Below are 19,351 nucleotides of genomic sequence, written 5' to 3'. Positions count from 1 at the left end.
GCAGCTCTTGCCTAACCATCTGCTTATCGCGGCTGTTGGAGACAAAGTACTGACTGCAGAGACGTGTGGCTTTGCTCTGTGTGAGAAAAGAGGCTTGAAGTTTAATAATGTTGAGCATAATTGATTTGCATTTAAATTTAATGAGGGAGAAGTTTTGAAAGTGAATAGTCAATTAACATGCAAGGGGAATCAAGTGTCTCTGTGCATAGGTGACAGATATGCTCATGTGCTTAGGCAGTAATAAGTACGTCCCTTTTGCTCTGTGAATGTAGTGCAACATCTCAATATCAAGAGAAATCTTCACAAAGCCCTTGATAAAGTATTCAGCTACTGGGACAGGGTGATAGAATCAGAATGAATTTTTCACTTCATTGGCAATCTTTCATTTTATACTTGAATACTGAGCATAGTTTTGGAAGTAAATTGTCTCGTGTAGTTGCAAGAAATCGTAAACTGAGTGTTGCAAAACAAAACCCTGAAGAACAATAAATTCAAAGCAGAATATCTGGGTATTCCTTATATCACAAAGTTGAATAAAGGAAGCCAAAAGAAAAGCATATGTAGGGTAAACTGTAGTTGTATTTCAGCAGTGTGTTGATGGGTTAATGATAGGTTTAGAGTAACACTGTAAAGTCTTAGAAATGCTTTGAAATGTATTTTAAATCTATCAAATATATATATTTAGCACATTAATAAGATACCTGGAGAAGAAACAGCTGATGAGTAGTGGAGCTGTATGAAATGTTGTACTCTTCTGGCTTAGTCTTTCAAGGGAATAAATTTGTGACTTTGAAAGATCAAGAAAGTGTGAACCAAACTATTCTGAATTTTTACTGTGCAAGGGCTGTAGGAACTGCAAAACTTACAAGTAAGCCTGCATCTAGATGAAAAATGAAAGTGGAGCAAGTCTAAAGCTTCTTTGTCAGTGATCACAGGAAAAGCAAAAATCTGTAGGAAAACAACAGGCAACTCCCTGCATTCTTACAGGGCAATTATGTTGGCAATGAATTAAATTTAATGCCAAAGTATCCAAATGAAAAAAATACTCATACTGAGAAAATAAGAGTAACAAAAAAGCTGAAATTTTAAATGTAAATGTAGGCTAGACAGAACTTCCTTTGTATTTCCAGTTAATACTGTAAGCATAGGCCAGACAGAAAACAGAAATAGCGGGAAATAAAAAGCAGCATATTGTTTATCAGTGAATGTACTGGCCTTCAAAGACCTTCTGAGCACAGCAAGAGAGGAAAGCAGAATGGCAATCAAGTAAAACAAAAGTACATGTGGTGTGGTCATAGTTCTATTTGAATTACATATATTAGACTAGAAAAGTAAATCAGGCTACCAAGGTGCTGTTAAATCAAGGAAATTGTGGCTAACTATCCTATCTGGAAGTAGTTGGATATGAACAGTAGCAGTTAGAAAAAGGTAATGTACTAGTTGAATTGGGAGCAGTCTTACAATAAATCAGTGTTTTTTTTAAATAAAGGTTCTATTAGCAGATGTACAGTGATTAAAGGGAAGGGTATGTGATAGTGTTCATATTACATATTGGTTTGTTTCCTGTGCCTAAGGACAGCAGCAAAACAGAAAGCAGCTCCTCACTACCCCTTTAAGAGCTTTTAAAAACCACAGTTTCTAATGCACTTAAAACACCTTCAGTACTTGCTAGTGGAAACTCCCAAGCCAAGCAGACTGAAATATGCATAACAGTCGTCTTACTCAGAAAACATAAATACAGCCTGAGCATACAGTGAGAACATCAGGCTATAGAGGTGTATTGAAACCTCTTGCTTATCAAGCTCAGTGTCAGTCACAAAGCAGAATTGGGAAAACATCTAAGAATAAACATATTCAAGTGCTGATATTTGCAGTTTTGTCAGGATGCCCAAGAGTTGGGAGAAAATTTCTGTCTGCCTTCAAGTGCTTCTGAGTATATGATGCTGACGTCCATCTCACAGAGCAGGAACGTGCTCACAGCTGCTTTTAAAGGCTGCAATGCAAAGCTGTCACGGATGGCTAAATATGGCTGTAGCAGTTGTGCTGTGTATTAGACCAAACTGCAGCATGAGGCAATGAAAATAAACAACATCCTATATGGAAGGCAGGAGGGATGGGTCCTTTTATTGCAGATCACTATTTTGAGAACTGCCAAAATATTGAGGTTCTAGCATAGAGTACAGTACTGAAACATGTCAACAGCTGTAGCACCTCAGACAGTTTCTTTAGAAAATAGATGTTTCTCTAGCCGTTCACCAGAGAAATGATTTGATTTTATTAGTATGTTAAAGTCAGTTGTAATGCAGCCACATATAAAAGAGCTGAGGCTCTTAAAAATAACTGCCAATCAAAAGGTGACATAAGGCAAATAATTTATAATTGGACACAATGATCTTAAGGGTCTTTTCCAGCCTAAATGATTCTGTGATTCTATGGTAGCAGGGTGCTACTGTGTTTAAATTCAAGTTTAAAGCATACTTGGCTTATAATCTTGTCCATTACTTTGCCTAGCCCCTTGCATGTGAGAACTCATCTGTGTGCTGGTGGTGGCTGGTGCTATGATTATACACACAGGATCAGCTGGTGTGCCAAGGGGTGCCTGTAATTCTGGAAGCATGAAAATGCACCAGATGAGAAGACAGAGCATGGTCACAGCACAGCTGTGACAAACTGCATTTTTTTTTTTTCTTCATGGATTTTGGGATAGTTCTGCATGCCCTCCCTGCTCCTAGTCTGTCCAGAATGTATTTTCAGCATTTGGAGTGTGATTTAGATCAACTGTTCAGGTGTCCCTCTATTTGTTTACTGTTGTCACTAAGTAATATTTGAATTCTTAGGCCAACTTAGCAACTCCGCTAAATTTAGCTGAGAATAAACATCTCAGAGCTGTAGAGAGCTTGCAGCTTTCACCAAAATTGTAGCCCCCTTTTTAAGGGGGATTTGAGCCCAGTAGCCACCTGCTATACATGGTTTGCAAGCAGTCTAACCAGTGCATGCATGGGTTGGAATTTGCCTCACCATCCTTAACGTTTGGAGATGGCCAGAGGGAGGAACTTGACATTTTTCAGAACATTGGAGGTGCAATGGGATGTGAGGCAGAATAGTGCCATGTTTAGGACCACAGAGCCAGCCCATTGCTGATCTGCTTCTAGCATAATGTGTATCCCCTAGATAGGTGAAAAAGCTTAGATTGAGGCAAAAGCATTATCAGATAGAAAATAAGTGGTTAAGACAGTTTTCATGAGTGTAGATAGCTGGAAAAACAACCTTCTCAGTTTTTGTTTCTTTGGGGAGTAAGGTCATATTTTAAATTTTAAAGAAAAATTAGAACAAAAGCATTTTAATTCTGAAACAACATTGAAAATGTTTTACAGGAACTGTTGCATGCCTCACGTGTCCCTTTTCCAAAATCTGGGTTTATGTTTGCCTTAGTATAATGTAGGAGCACTTCAAAACACAGACCACGCAGGGCACCTGGTGTTGTGTGTGTGGTGCTGCTCTGAGTTGTGCATCAGCCTTGTGAGGCTCATGGAGCTGATGCTGTAATTTTGCATTAAAAAGCTATATTAATTGTTGCATTTCAAATGCATGCCCTTGACTGAAAATCATCTGGGATAAAAATGTGTTCTCAACAGTATTTTATACAATATGCACTTACAGTTTACTTCATAAAGTAGGTAGCATGTTCGTAGTCACTGCTCCAAAAGTAAATCAGACAGAGTACTAATTTCCAGTGTAATATTGTACAAAAATGAGCAAACTGGTTCATCCTGGGGCTTTTAAGAAAAAGTATAGGAGCATTGATTTTCTCCATCAAGTTGCTTTCCATCTGTTAACTGCTAGCAGAATTAAGTACTTGATGAATTCTTAAAATTGCAGCCTACCTATGGGAAAAAGCAATGTCTTTTTTTGCTAGATATTTTCTATATATTGTAATAACTTCTTCAAGGAATAAATAATAGTTTTCCTATTTATGTAAAACTGTTCTGTGTTTAAAATATTAAATATTATTGGAGTTTTCTCCTAGAGTAACAGTTTGACAAATGGTTACTGTAATTACATTAGTGTAATTAATTTTACAATGAGCTTTTTAAGAACCTATGTGATTCAATGTATCTCAAAGATGTTAGTCATGTGTTTTAGTAATCCTGCACTGGAGATACTCTTTGGATAACAGGACACCTAATTAGCAACTGAAATGTAAAAGGCATAGTATAATTTACATGAACACAAAAAAGGCATATTATAATTTAGAGTGGGACTTTCACCTAGGATGATAAAGTGGATTGGGTAGGTGTGGTGATCAGGATATAGAGTGATGGCCAATAAGTGAGGCTAAGCATAATTGTTTTAAGTGGGACATGGAAGTTATTTAGATAGTCTGATTTCAATTTTCTTGATAAAGTTAATTGTATCAGACAGTAATGACTTTATTGACTAAATATTAGTCAGTAAAGTAGGTGGTTCAGTCAGGGTGTTTGCCTAAAGTTACTGCCTTTATTCAGGACAAGAGCAAATTGTATTAAAGGATCATTTTTTGCATTTTTCTGTTAAGACAACATGCTAAAGATAAACACACCAGGTGGTGTGTTGAAGTGTGGAATGTGGTCTCTTGTTCCAAGGGGCTGTGGTGTACCACCTCGCAAAGTTCACATCTTCACCTTCTCTTCTGGCCATGTGATCCCACGCTTGTGCTGCAGCACATTGTCCTTTAATATGACCCACAGGAAAAATTGATTCATCTGGAGCCATCTGAAAAGCAAATATGATGTTTTCAGCTCTGACGTATTTGTAGATTTATTTCACAGCATAGTTCCACAATAGTTGTGTTGACAGAGTTGTCCCAGGTATTTGAGACAGATAGTTGGAATGAGTGCTGTGTGATGTGTGTGAGTTGGGACTAGGTAAAATCACAGATTCTGCCTATTCCTACCAGTTATTCCCAGTTCCAGTTTTCCTTTTTCACAGTTGTGTTCTTTCTGTCTTCTAGCAGTTCCTCAGGATTTCTGTGTGTCTCGTTCTTCAGTCAGCATCCACTCATTTTGCCAATGTAGCTGGTCTCCCTACCTGTGCATTCACATTTAGCCTGCCTTCATCACAGCTCCACCAGGATTTTAGTTCTCAGGCAAACTCTTCTCTATGCCAAATCCCAATTTCTTACTCCAAAATATGGAGGAAGAAAACCTTGAAGAAACAGTCTGATGTGTCTTAAGCAGCAAGAAAGGTTTAAAATAATTTCCATATTTGTGCACAGAAATGAGTAATTATTTTGACTGAGAATTCTGAAGAGAGACAGCAGGGTGAGAATATCAGTCTGAGACAGATGCTTCAATGTATAATTTCAGCACAAACTCTGATTTGGCCAGGATACAAGAAACTGAAAGCAGCTTAAGTGTTTCAGGGTTTAAATAGAAGAAATTTGATATAATGCTTGCTTTTCTAGAGTTCTGCTGTAAAGTCACACTTGTATAATTCATATTTCGGTTTGCGTGAAGTAATTTTGCAGTCTTATCCTGGAATGTCTGGCTGGAAGAGGGGTGATGCCTGTATCACACCCATCCTCCCAGTAAGTTTCCTCGTATAGGTAGCCCAGAAGAGTGAGAAATACCGGTGTTATCAGCAGTTCTGATAGCACTGCTGAGTGGAAGGGGTGCAAAGGAACAGATGTATGTTGCTGGTAATTGTCATACAATTTTCTGGTTCAGCCTTTTTTTCATGGTTTTAGAGAAAGTGTAAGACTGTGTTAGGAAGAGGTTGAGCTTTTGTTTGTTTTCGTACATCCTATTGTTTAACTACCAATTAATTTTCCCTGCCCATTACATTTTTTTCTTCCACAAGGAAGTTGAAATAGCTTTACACAAGAAGATTCTTTCTAAACAATTTTTTTCCTCTTTATGTAAGAATAGGTTTGTCTGGCCCAGTGAACCCATCTCTTTTAGGGAAGTAAAATAGCATATTGGAGTATCCATTCTGGTTCTTTGCAGTTTTAATTTTGAGTAAAACGTTACCCTTGCTAGTTTGCTAGCTTTTAAAACCCATTGATATTTTTTATATTCTATTTTTTTCTTTTACTTTATCTTACTAGCTTTTATATATAAGATTAATACAAGTAGTCCCATTCTGACAGACCATATGCAATATAATCCTACTGTGTCAGAGACAGCTGAAATCTCAGAATTCCTCCAGTAAGATTTATTAATTTTTATTGCTTTTAAGCTTTTTTAATAGCTTTAAGCTGCTTATTGTTACGTATTATTTCAAGTAATAGCTTCATAATGTGGAGGTTATTTCTATAATTTGAAAGTACTGCTTGTTTTGATGTAATGTAGAATCAGAATAATAAAATTCTGTTTCCAGAAAACTGATTTCTTGCTAATGTAGTTCTGTGAAACTCAGTATGTGTGGGAAGATATGCTGCTGGCATACTCTAGATGTGATAGACTGCTGAATATAATTTGTTAAATGAAATTCATCCCTAATTTAGTAATACTACTTTGTTAGGAAGTTATGTATTTTTAATGTGGAGATAATCCAAAATCATGATAATCTGGTGTCTGTGCTGAGTCTCATCTTTTCAGAGGTGCTAATTATTTGTCTCATGCAAATGCTTCTGTAAGGGATTAGAGTCTGTTTGCATAAATAGCTGCTGCTTTCAGTTTTTAAAAATGTACTGTTGTAAGTAACATTCCATTGCTCTGCAGAGAATTTAAGAACTGCTGTTTCATACCACAGAGATCCACTATTACTTTGGACAATTATATATGTGTGTCACATTTGCTTTTGGTAACTTTGCCAATAGCAGATATTGTCTCTGAAGTAATTTAGGGATTTACTAGAGAGTAAATCTAGTATGGTAGTAGAGAGTGCTCCTGCTATCAGATATCCACAAATGCCATATCTGACCACTAGGAGAAATTTGAATCTTTATCACTGCAGTATTATTGCTGAGCATATTGATTGTTAGATGAGACTCAGAAGAAAGATAACAGATTATTTCTCTTCAATATGAAGAGAAATAATGATTCATTATACTCTAGATCAGATGAACACACTATTCTGTTTTCTAGGGTTGAATTGTTGTGGAAGACTTCAGATATTGCCCATTTTCATCAAATAGTGACATTAAGCCAACTATTGAGACTTCTCTTGAAAGACTGTTCTCCCCCACCCCCAGTGAACTTTTTTTTTTTTTTAATTATTTGTTTAATGTTCTATGTACTGTTAATTTATCCATCCTAAGTTCCATATATATAATTCCAACTACAGTTGTAGTAGAGGCTGGTTTCAGGTCTGGTGTACACCCAATATGTTCAGGTATTGACTGCTTCTTCTCACTGTCTCTTTTCTAGCTTAGGGCCATGTGGAACATACTTGTAACTGCATCCATGTTTCTGAATTCCTTTAAACCATTGGGCTCGTGCTTGACTATCAGACATAACCCAGAAAAAGTTGGTTATTCTGCTTGTTTAGGAAGGGTTTTCCTCATTCAGCTGTCTTTAACTGTTGGTTTTAATCTCTATGTAAATTTGTTTTCTTTGTTACTAGAAGTTCTCATGAAGTTCAGTGTTCAGTAACTTTACTAAATGGGTTTGTGGTTAAGTTAAATAAAAATTCTAGCATAATGTGAATGTGATGATATGTATTGATAGAGTCTGCCTAAAGCTGAGTAAGTGTTCTTAAATGCGAAAAATGCTTACCCAGAAATGCATCCTATATTGTCATCAAATGCTTGATTGTATGCAAGATGTACAGACAATTTCTGCAGGCAGTTGAACTTAGTCTCACTCTGAAGATTGTCCGTACTGATTAATGTGTGACCATTTCCTGTATGGTTTCAGCAGCAACATTTGCTCACTGGCTTCTTACACAGGTCCTTCCCCACAAGAGATGAATTCAGAGTCCCTTACTTATTTCAGAGCTCTTTCTGCATTACACTCTATTTATCCTGTAACTTAATAATTTTTAGTGGGCTCTGAGTACCACAGTGTGTTGTTTCTTAGCTGATTATCACTCTTTAAACCTCTAGTCTTTATTGCAATATTCCAGTATTCTTTCTTAAATGTTGATGTGGTTCCCTGAAGAAAGGCTTTCAAACCTAAAAGCTTATTTAGTTTCCCTTGCGCTCCTTATTCCAGCTCACAAATAGCTTCTAAAATGAGTGGTGTCCAAAATATTAAATTACTCTTCTATTGAATTTCTCTGCCACAGAAGATGTGGTTGTTCTAAGTGAAAAATGTCATTGTAATTGGTTATGCAATATAAAGGAATGATAGTTAATTCTCAAGACAGTTTTTCCAAGAAGACTTCTGTGAAAAATTATATAATTGTTTGCTTGTTAAGCCCTTGTGAATGTTGTTTTCTAGGTTTTAAGCATAATCAAGGTGCTGTCATTTCAGTCTCCTGATTTGTTTCCTCTTTTTTTAAAATTGTTACTTCCTTCTCCATCCCTGCAAACTGCTACCAGACAAAAAATTCTGACTAAGTAAAATTTTTTTTACCCACCTTGGTTTTTTCTCTGAAGTTATTTCTTTCTGCTGTGTCTAAAATGCTTCGGCTGTCCCCAAAGGCAAATGGACACAGCAGGGGTTGTGTCTTTCCTACTGTGAGTAAATAGGGTTGTTTTGGGCAAAAGAAAATCTGGAGAGAAGAGGTGTACAAATCTGACAAAATACTGACATTACTATTCCAGCCATTCCTGAAACAACTTATTCATATATGTTCTTTACTTAGGACTGGTAAAGGAATTTAAAATTATGAGATTAGGCCACTGTCTGATTGTCTCACTGTTCATTTTTGTTTAAATGTTTTGTTTAATTTTTTTTTTAAATATATTTTGTATTTTTACCAAAGTTGCTGAGCTAGTATTTTTCTTTGGTATGTTGTTCTTTTATAAAAATTGGTCAAACTATGTCATACTTTTGGTGTCTCCAGATGCATCAGTTAAAGGGATCTTTAGGAAAGGCAACAACAATATGGATTAAGAGTACCATGCATTTTCAAGTGGTTGTCTTTGCCTTTTCTTCCATTCTTTGTTTGTCTTATTATGATGATAGTTCTCTGCTGTTTGTTAAATTGAGAAATCCCACTGAATAAATGAAACCTGATTTGATTTAGTTATCTACATAATAGAATTTGTGATACTTCATGTAGCATCACTGGAGAAACATCTTCTGTTACTGAACTTCACTGCAATTAGACATAATTAATCTCTTCTCTTATGCAGCTCCGTTTAGATTTTGAATTGGCAACTTAATGGTGAATTAATTTTCTGTTCTTGCCATATGAAATCTTAACTGGGTTGAAAGTAAAAACAGTTTTCAGTAATCTAAATATAAGAACTGTGTAGAATGAAGAATATGAAGGAACCTGTCAGTTTGTGTTTTAGATCTTCAAGTTTTGAATTGTCAAGATGAAAATAAGTTCATTTGTATGAAGTCAATAGAATATGAAGAAAGCTTCAATAACCACTGTTCTTTAGTGAATTATGGTGCCTTTATAGTATTAGATGTTCTTAAATTAAATGTGATTACTGGTGTGTTTTTTCAAGCAGTAACTTGGTCATGGGCACAGATGCCCAAATTGGAGACAACTGAAAGCATTGTGTAACTTCTGGATCTATAGATGTATTTTGTCTTTCAATATCCAAAATATTTCACTTCCACTACAAATGAGGGGCTGTACATTGTTTTCCCTGGATGAAGAGCAGGTTTCATGTGAACTCTAGAAAGCATTTTAGTCCCATTGTATCAATGAAGGTTATTCAGGGATTTGGAGCCAATATAAGTTTAGAGGTCTGTTCAGTTAATTAAAATTTAACAGCAGAGTTTTTCACTGTGTATCTAATTATAAAATACAGTGCATTTCATAATTCATTAGTTGTAGTACTACCTTTCACTCTTGTTTTCTTATGTCTCTTCAAATACCTTCTGAAATTTGAACACTCTAACACAACTCCTGTGAATTTATTTGCTTGTACATTTAGTGTGATACAGTGAATCACTTAGAAACTACCAAGGAAGACATTTTGCATTTGAGACCTAAATTAGCATTTCACATATTTAATTACTTCATAGCACATTGATATTTCTTTCAGTAGGACACTTTTAAAATTGATAATTTCTTCTTTAAAAAGGTGTTACTCTATATGTCCTGTTGTGTTGTTCTTCCTTTTCAGTGTGGTAATTTAAATTTTTATTGATATCTTTGTATTTTTCTCAACAGTTTTCAAAAGCTGGTTAATGTGATAGCATAAACTAATGAAGCATTTGGATTACATGATGGATATCAGCAATGGTGATTGATGTTATTTGTCTGCTACAGTAAGAGTCTGCTGTATGAAATGCCAGAAGTTTACATTTCTTCTAGTTTTGCAATGGTAAGTTTTTTTACATTTGTACTAAGGAAATAATAACTTTCTTGTCATGTAAGGTGTATTTCTTGAGAAAAAATATCAGCAAATCAGTAAAGATTTCTCTCTTACTTACGATTTCTAAAGTCTATTGCATTCAGAAATAATTACTAACCAAAGTATACATTTGAATTTGGTTTAAGTTATTTTATTGGTACTGATTTGAAATGTCAGTTACTCACCCCTCATGTGTGCTAGCTTTAATTGGATCAACTTAGGGGAAATGGGATCTGTAAATAAACCCTGTTTTTCATGTTTGGGTTCAACCCCAAATGGGATCACTCTCCAGATGGTATTGAGCCTGCATGCAAAGAGGGAGAATATGCAGGCAAGTCTATCCATGTGGAAAATAAATGTAAAAACCATTATAGAAAACACATAGTATTTTGCTCTCTTCAGTCAGCTGCTGATGTTTGACCATTTGCTTGCTTATATATTATTTATATTTTCCCTTAAGGCAGAGTGTGTTGGAGAGCTCACACTTACTTAATTTTAAGTGGACAGAATGAAAGTTAGTGCTGTAGCAGCTCTTTAGGTATATTTTGAGGAATACAAACAGTGCACCTCTGCAGGCATTCATCTGAGGCAGCAGGAATAGCTAACAAGCAGGAGGGTTGTAGCAGCACAAATAAATCACCGTTTTCAGAACATTTGAAATTTTCACTTTATAATTACCTTTTTTTTTTGTTGCACAAAATGACGTGCTGTCATACACAGTTGTGTATGAGCTATACCACATGTACACAAAATTAATGGGCTTTCCTCTACTGCTTTGTCCAGAACTACACCAAGCAATACTGTTAGAATACATTGCTTTCCTTGAGAAATACTGCTTGCATAGTGAATTCCTAAACACACAATACAGTAAATACTGGTAATTGTGAAACAGAATTGTATTGCATGAAAGAGTACTTGTCTTGTTCCGTTCTCTTTTCTGTTGTAGGACCATCTGACACTTATAGTAGATTTGGGAGATTTTATGAATTTATGAATTAATGTTCCTTTTTTTCCCTTCTTTGCTGAAAATGAAAAATGCCTCTTGAAACAATTTTCTCCATTTGTTACTTTCGGCATTTCTAAGTAATGTGTGAAAGGTTTGATTCCATATTTAAAATTTGTAGTCCTCACATCATATGACAGTTGAACAGGTTTGTATAATCTGGAATTTGGGTAGCTGAAAAAGGGAAGGTGTACTATTATGGACAAATGTGAATCTATTCATTAGCAAGACTATTATGACAGATCTGTGGTAATAGGGGGTTTGACACATTGAACTTGTAAAGATTAAATGAATAGAAGGGTAAGACTGAACTGAGTTCTCTTAAAAACTCTTTTGAGAGACTGGGCAGGTCAAGTACTCCTACATTTCACCCTGAAATGTGAAATACAGGCACTCTAAATGGGATGGTTCGAGTTTATCTTTGAGTCTGACTTTACTTAAATCTGATCCGAGCGGTGATCTCACCAGCTGAGAGGGAAACCTCTCAGCTCCAGTACCTCAGATGAGATTCCCGATAGAATTAGGCTTTTGTTGTCATAAGTGATACAGAAGTAGGAGAGGCCCCACCTGGGTATAAGAAAAATTTTTGCTTTAAGGACTGGACCAGGTTGCCCAGAGAAGTTGTGGAATATCTGTACTCAGTGTTTTCAAGACACAGCTGGATAATGTTCCATGTAACTAAATCTGAATTTAGGCCTCATGTTCGTTTGAATGGGAGGTTGGATAGGATTGCCTCCCAAAGGTCTTTCCAGCTGGAATGATTTTATGATTCTGATTCAGAAATTTTCTTTTATTTCATTTTTACTAATAATAACTGTAAGTATTTTTTTAGTCATGTGCTTTATTTTTTTAATTCCCTGCTAAATTCAAATTGCAGTTTGTTACATATGAGAGATTTGTTTTTTCTTTAAACAACAACTGAGTAAGCAGATGCAATTTTAATGGTTTACTTAGTCTGTGAAACCATGTAACTGGAAACTGTGGGATATTAAAAATGCAGTCTTATACCTTTTATTTGAACAGAAAAATTATTATACCAATGCATTATGATATATGTACAGTACATAAAAATAGTGTATTTTAGTAACTAGAGCCTAACTGGGACATTCCAGCCTTACATAAGGCATAAATATGAGCAACATTCTCACAAGTACTAAAGCCAGAACAACCACAAATACCAAGTCAGCTACTTTGTAGCTGAGATGGAAAAATTTAATGCACTAAAGAAATACCACAGAAAGAAGCAGTATGAATACATTGAATGGGCTTATTCAGTTTTACATTGGTACATTTGTGGCAATACATTCTTCAGATTTGCTCTGTCTCTAGTGTTTTTAAATATTTATTCTGTTTTGTTTACTTTTTTTTTGAAGGTTTCCCAATGAGTGGATCACAATGAACACACTTTAGGGACTTGCCATAGTATGGCTGCTTCTCGATCTACTCGTGTTACAAGATCTACAGTGGGTTTAAATGGTTTGGATGAAAATTTTTGTGGTAGAACATTAAGGAACCGTAGTATTGCTCATCCGGAGGAAGTCTCACCCCATCCTCAAATCCGATCCAGGTCACCAAAGAAGAGGCCAGAGTCTGTGCAAACTCAGAAGGGCAGCAACGGTGGCAGAACTACTGATTTGAAACAGCAGAGTGCTCGGGAGTCATGGGTGAGCCCTAGAAAGAGAGGGCTGTCCGCTTCAGAGAAAGATAATGGTGATAAACAAACTGTGGAAAATAGTGAAAAAAAACAAGCAGAACCTGTTTCACCAGTTTTGAAAAGAATTAAACGCTGTCTACGCTCAGAGGCACCCAACAGTTCTGAAGAAGACTTGCCCGCTAAGGCAGAGAAGGAGTCATTGGAGCATAAAAGCTTAGTGTCGGACAATGATGCAGCCTCCACGGGAACTAAGCGAGCTTGTCGATGTCTTATATTGGATGATTGTGAGAAAAGGGAAGTTAAAAAGGTGAATGTCTGTGCAGAAGGGTTTAATAATTCTGCAGTAGTCGAAGAGGTTGCAGGTTATCAGACTGTCAATGGAGTTGGTGAGAGAGACTCAAATTCTCTTAACTGTGATGACTGTCAGGTTGATGGGAACGCTAAGCAGAGTGCTGGTTCCCATACACCCAAGGACAAAACAGTAGCAGAAAATGGAAACTCATTTGCCCATTCTTCGTTGCTGCTTAATAGCAGCAAAGAGGACAGTGTTGTAGACCATTATGTGCCTTGCACAAACTCTCAAGAACAGGTAAAGTTAGAGGACCACAAACCAATAAATGACTGCTTGCCTGAGGAGCATGCTAATCAGGCATTTGAGCCAGCTACAGGGTCCTTTTCTGAAATCCAGTCATCTTTGTTAAGGGATTCGGAGGAGGAGGTGGATGTTGTAGGAGATAGCAGTGCCTCTAAGGAACAGTGTGCTGAAAACACCAATAGCAACCTGAATGCTCACCATGACAGTGCATCAATCTCAGGTGAACCTGAACCACATTCTTCCGTGCAGAACTGTGTTCCGGCTCAGATGACAAATGTGTTGGAACTTCAAGAACACAGATACACGTTGAGAACTTCACCACGAAGGGCTGCCCCTGCCAGAAGTAGCCCTACTAAAAATAACTCTCCTTGTAGAGAAAACGGACAGGTTGAGGAAAATAATCTTAGTCCTACTGAAAAGAATGTACCTGTAGGTATTAATAATATCAATGGATCTCCCAAAAAGTCTGAAGAAATCAAACAGAATGAAAAAGAGAGAAATAGTAATACAGGGGATCATGGGAGTGATGGACTAAGAAAGCCACTTTCTGAGTCTAGGCTTGTTGCTGGATTTGTACCATCTGCCAAAGAGAGTGCCAACATCCACACTGCAGAGGAGGATGAGGAAGAGCCTGATGTGTATTACTTTGAATCAGATCATGTGGCATTGAAACACAACAAAGAGTATGTGTAACTATGGTAACCATGAATTCTGCTTTCGTTTCTTACCAAAAACATAATATCAATACTAAAATTATTAAGTATTTAACGTACTTCCACAAAAATTTAAGTGCTTTATAATTTTCATACTCTTCAGTCTTGATTTTTCTTGTTTCTACCTCAAACAAAATTAAACTCGATTTAATATGCAGTATGGTACAGCAATGTGGTTTATACATTTCTAGCAGTCAGAAGTCTTGAGCCAGAACTTGGTTTTTTTGAGTTTCTTTGGGTATTTGTTTCTTTAAAAATGCATTTGTTATTTATTTTCTCTTAAAAAGTAGCTGGAAGGAAAGGAATTAATTAGTTTTCAGTCATTTATCAGCATATCCAATGGACACTGCAGCTAAAGCTTATGCAGTTATCATTCTGCTGTACATAAAAGTTAAAGTTAGATACTTTTTTCAGAGTGTCATGGGAAGCAACTCAGCATTATTGTGTTCAGTAAGATGAATTGATCAAATGCAGCAGCTTTCTCCAAAGTAAGTTGTGTCTACATTGCTATTTATATTAATTACATGTAAATATAGGATGATGATTATTATTATTATAATGCTCTGAGTCGTTTTAATGTTTATCATCTGAATGTCTGTAAGTAGAACTGTGGTAACTATACCTTGTGGTAAATATGCAGGAGCTTTTGAAACAAAAGGGTGATTCACTGGAGAAAGTTTACGTGGAGAAAATTTGTCTCCAGGTAGTAGATCAGGACACAGTTTTTCATTTCAATTTTTGTAATGCTTTTTTGACTCCTGTATTTTGCTATTTAGTAGGTGTTCTATATTTTGTTGTGAGTTCTGGAAGGCCAAGTGCAGATGATCTTCAGTTTCCTTCGTATGAAGGGCTGAAGCACTGGTGGTAGTTCAGTGTAAATGCAGTAGATGTTCACAGCACAATCACTGTCAATATGGGGCACAAGGCATAGATGATTCTTTCATCTAGTGTGACTGGATTTTTGATACTAGAGTTGCATTGTTTATGTAGTAAAATTTTGTTCAGTATTGGATATGAATAAATAATTTTAATAGGAAAATTTTGAATTCAGGTGTGGGTTAGACAAACTGATTTCAAAGTAATGTTCAAATATTTGCAGCTTCAGCCATCAGTCCAAAGTGGACACTTTCCCAGTAGATAAAAAGAAAATTACATATGGGGAAAATGGACTATTGTCTTTTGACTCTCTTAGGGTGATTTTGGATCTGTATGAAATACTACTTCATCTGATGTTAGTACACAGATTTATTAGTAATGTGGTTTGATGTAGGGAGTATTATAACTATTATAAAAATAACAGTAGTTTCTTCTGTTCGTAAACACAGATCTAAATTGTTCTTGGAAATTTCAGGTGTGTGCCCTGGTGTTAGCTTTTGAACATACACAGTTCTGAAGAAATGGGTGGTTGTTGTTCAGATTGGCAGCCTGGTTTTGAGACCTTGTTGGGGAGCTTTTGAAATTGAAAGTAGGACTTGCTAGCTTGCAACTAACTTGTTGCCTGAATGCAGAATTCCAAAAGAACTGGTTTTTGTTTTTATTCTGTCTTTTATTTCTACTCTCCCAAAGGGTAGCATGCTGCTGGGGGGGAGGGAGTGTTAGCCTTATCTTTTCTTAATTTAAAAAAAAAATTGATAGAACTGGAAAACTACATGCCATCTGTTTTTGTAGTTTACATTTATAAGAAAATAAGTCTGGTGTATTGATGGTTCTGCATGGTAATAGGATCCTTCTAAAAAGCTTAATTCAATATTTTGACAAATGAGTGCAATTGTCATTTTTTAAAGAATTTCATACTTCAAGAGTAAATCAAGTGAAGTGCGCTATATCCTCTATCCAGTTTCAAAAATAGTAAAGTTCATTAGAGGATACTCTTAATTAATGTGTAACAGTTTTTGAATAGTGTCTTAATTATACCCTTGTTTAATCATTTGGTGCTTACTTTCTAAAGTATTAAATTTAAAAAAAAAAAAACAAACCCAAACTGTCAGTTTATCTGAAATGTATTCACTGGTGGGTCAGATGCAAAGAATTCCAGGGCTCCCATGCTATTAATATAGGTTCAGCTGGAGGTAAAGGATATTCACTTTGCTTGTGGTAGTTCTGGCCAAGCCAAGTGTTCTGGTGTTCTTCTGCATGTGACATCTTCAATGGTACAGTTCTGTTTTTCTGCCCTTCACCAGTTTGGGGTTATTATGGGTGATTGTTTCTCTGGTTTATGTTTCTGTTCTCCTTTTAAAGCCAGTTCAGACATTAGCACCTTGGCTAGGATGAGGAGGCATATTTCTCCAGGAAGGCATTAGTATAATTTTTCAGATGTTCCATGGCAGAAAAAAAAAAATACATTCCTGTGTGTCATAGAAGCTGTTTTATATGGCTGTAAATTTATATTATTTCTTGTTACATTACATAGCTTGGTGACATATGTATTCATACAGTTGGTTTTCACTCTCCAAGAATTTATTGTGACATTGATAAAATATGAATATGCCAATACTTTAAGAGCTGTTGATAAAACTTGCTATAAGGGAAAAAAAACTAATGTGAATTGTTGTATTTCTGTATGAATTTTGTTGCTTTTTGAATATTAACATGTTTAAGCAATATTCATATATTAATATTTCTGGAAAAACTAGATGATGTAATAGGAAAAATAACTATCACATATTATGGAATATTATTATTCAGAGAGAAGGCTGAAATGATGGATGTTCCCACAACTTCTTTGTTAAAATAGATCTGTCCTACAAAGACTGAGATGAGGTCTCTAAGCAGAAATTTTATCACAACATAGACATTTTTATAGATAATAACAGACTGATCTGGGGGTTGTATAGTTGTGAAGTGTTGTTAATGTTGTCTGTTGCTACACACATAATTGGAATTTTTCTGTATTGTAACAGCTCTCAGAAAAGTATGGTTTAGTGTATGTTTGAGAATTTTACTTCTATGTTCTAGCTCAGAAATGTTTGCATTTTCTCCTGAGATACTTCCATTAAGTCTGAACTTCCTGATTTAAAACTTTCTACACTGCTGAATATTATATGCTGTACTTAGTATTTTGCATATGTCTTTCCTCAGGCATTTCTCATATCTCTTTGCTGTATCTTTTTATGCTGTAATTCTATCTCATACTGCAGCAGCTTACTTTAATTTTCTGTCTGGTGCAGCATTTTATTCCCAGTACTTTCTGCCTTTGCCCAGTGTTTCATTTTGAACCCTTTTTTGGTTTTGTATTCTTCTTCTTCCTCTCTCTTTCCTTTGGAGATTTGTCATATTTGGCAGGGATTAGCTTGCACAAAGGCACAATCTGTGTTTGACTCTTAGTCCTTGGTTCTAGATGAAAATGAAATTGAGGTGTCACATGCATATAATGCATTACAGAATGCATTTCTAGAACTCTATAAACTGCAGGTGGCCTTACAGGAGCCACTTAGACCTGGAGCAGTTCCCTACAGACATTTAATTCTAACAGTTAGGACCTCCTTCAGTAGATAGGTATTTTCATGTATCTTTATGACTTGATAATATTTAAAATTACAATAGCTGCACTAGCATTTAAAGTGAAGACAGATCAAATTAGGATTTTAATACATCTCTTAAAAGCCAGTCTTGTGGATTCTTACCTACAATGGGTTGTACTGTTGCAGAGGTCTTGGATACGTGGACGACCGTACAGGTTCATGCAACAATCAGATTTACATATACTTAACAATTGATGATCATACTGTTTATGTCTTTGGATCCACCTTTAATATTATATGAATGTGAGAAAGAAAAACATTTTCTGTGTTACAGGTTCTGTATTTTACTCAGTCACAAATTTTATGCCTACAGAATCAAATTAAAGCAGTTCTGTATAAATGCTCATCTTACTTGAATAGTTAGAATAGGATTTGATGCACCTTGCCATACCAGTTATTTGAGAATTGTCTCTTTCTTACATTCTAACTTTACCTGCACCATGTTTGTTCCTTAACTGGAAAATACAAAAATATCCATGTCTTTCTTTGAATATATTGGCTAACAATAATAGATCAGTTTTATAAATAAAGCCTGTATATTCAGGCTTTATGTTCCTCCAAATGAAAGTAAAATTGATCACACAGTAGGGATTTATGTAGGTAATACTGTAGCTGTAATTATGAGTAGCTAATAATTCATTTTCCTGAGATGGCAGTTTTAGTTTGTGGGAACTTTGTTTCTGACTTTAATAAGGAATAAAGGGAATTGGTGTAAATCAAGTTACTTTTAATAGTAGCAGTTATAATCCATACCACTGAGTAATTTGTAGAATATATCACTAATATAAAATAATTGATGAAGTATACAATTCTAGTGAAGAAAAAGAGAAGTTGATAATTTTAGAAAACCAAGCATAAATGCCATATGTATTAGGTTACAGTGTGATTTAATTCATCCTATGTTCACAAAACTGGTGTGGCATATAGTGATATTTTTCTTAAATTACCTATTAATGTAAGACTAAAACATGAAAAGTCAGTGTTTTTACAGAGAGTAGTTTCTATTGTCTGGTAGATGGGTCTGTGTTCTAAAGAACCAAAACCAAGATTGGTTTTAAGTAAAATAATGTAGAAGTTGGATGTGGCAGGTAGTTGATCCACAAAATAGAAATACAGTGGAAATCAATTAGAAACTTGTAATATGATTTTCTGATCAACTTCAGTTTGCTTTTGCAGGTAATTGTATTATTAAAACTGACAGTATAACAGGCATGCAACCACTTTTATTTATTACATCCTTGTATTTTACTACACCTTAAAATATGAAGTATTTTGAGAAGTTTTTACTGCCAGCATTACTGTTTTATCATGTTCTATAAAATAATTTCTGTCTATACGTACTTGTCAAAGGAAAAGTTATGTGACACAAAATTTTTGCAGGACTAAAGATTAAGGTTTGGTTAAGAATATTGTAATCATAGACTCATATTTTTTAATTACATAAACTATTCAGTAAAGAC

General features: G+C 35.5%; 1 protein-coding gene across 4 annotated transcripts in view; it reads left to right on the top strand.

Moving 5' to 3' along the window:
• The window catches only part of ZZZ3 (zinc finger ZZ-type containing 3), a 55,754-nt gene that overhangs the window by 13,799 nt on the left and 22,604 nt on the right, over positions 1 to 19,351 (top strand). For 3 of the 4 annotated variants that reach the window (XM_030279511.4, XM_030279508.4, XM_030279509.4), the window contains exons 2-3: positions 10,222 to 10,375; positions 12,782 to 14,340. In XM_030279511.4, the coding sequence (XP_030135371.2) occupies positions 12,833 to 14,340 (1,508 nt within the window). In that variant the 5' untranslated portion in view covers positions 10,222 to 10,375; positions 12,782 to 12,832. Of the gene's footprint in view, positions 1 to 10,221; positions 10,376 to 12,781; positions 14,341 to 14,717; positions 14,859 to 19,351 lie in introns of those variants that run through there. The other variant, XM_030279512.4, reaches the window with a different exon arrangement.

The sequence above is a fragment of the Taeniopygia guttata genome, chromosome 8, assembly GCF_048771995.1.
Source record: "Taeniopygia guttata chromosome 8, bTaeGut7.mat, whole genome shotgun sequence".
Taxonomy (NCBI): Eukaryota; Metazoa; Chordata; class Aves; order Passeriformes; family Estrildidae; genus Taeniopygia; species Taeniopygia guttata.
The sequence above is the reverse complement of the archived record's forward strand: the minus strand, read 5'-3'. Positions and strand labels throughout refer to the sequence as shown.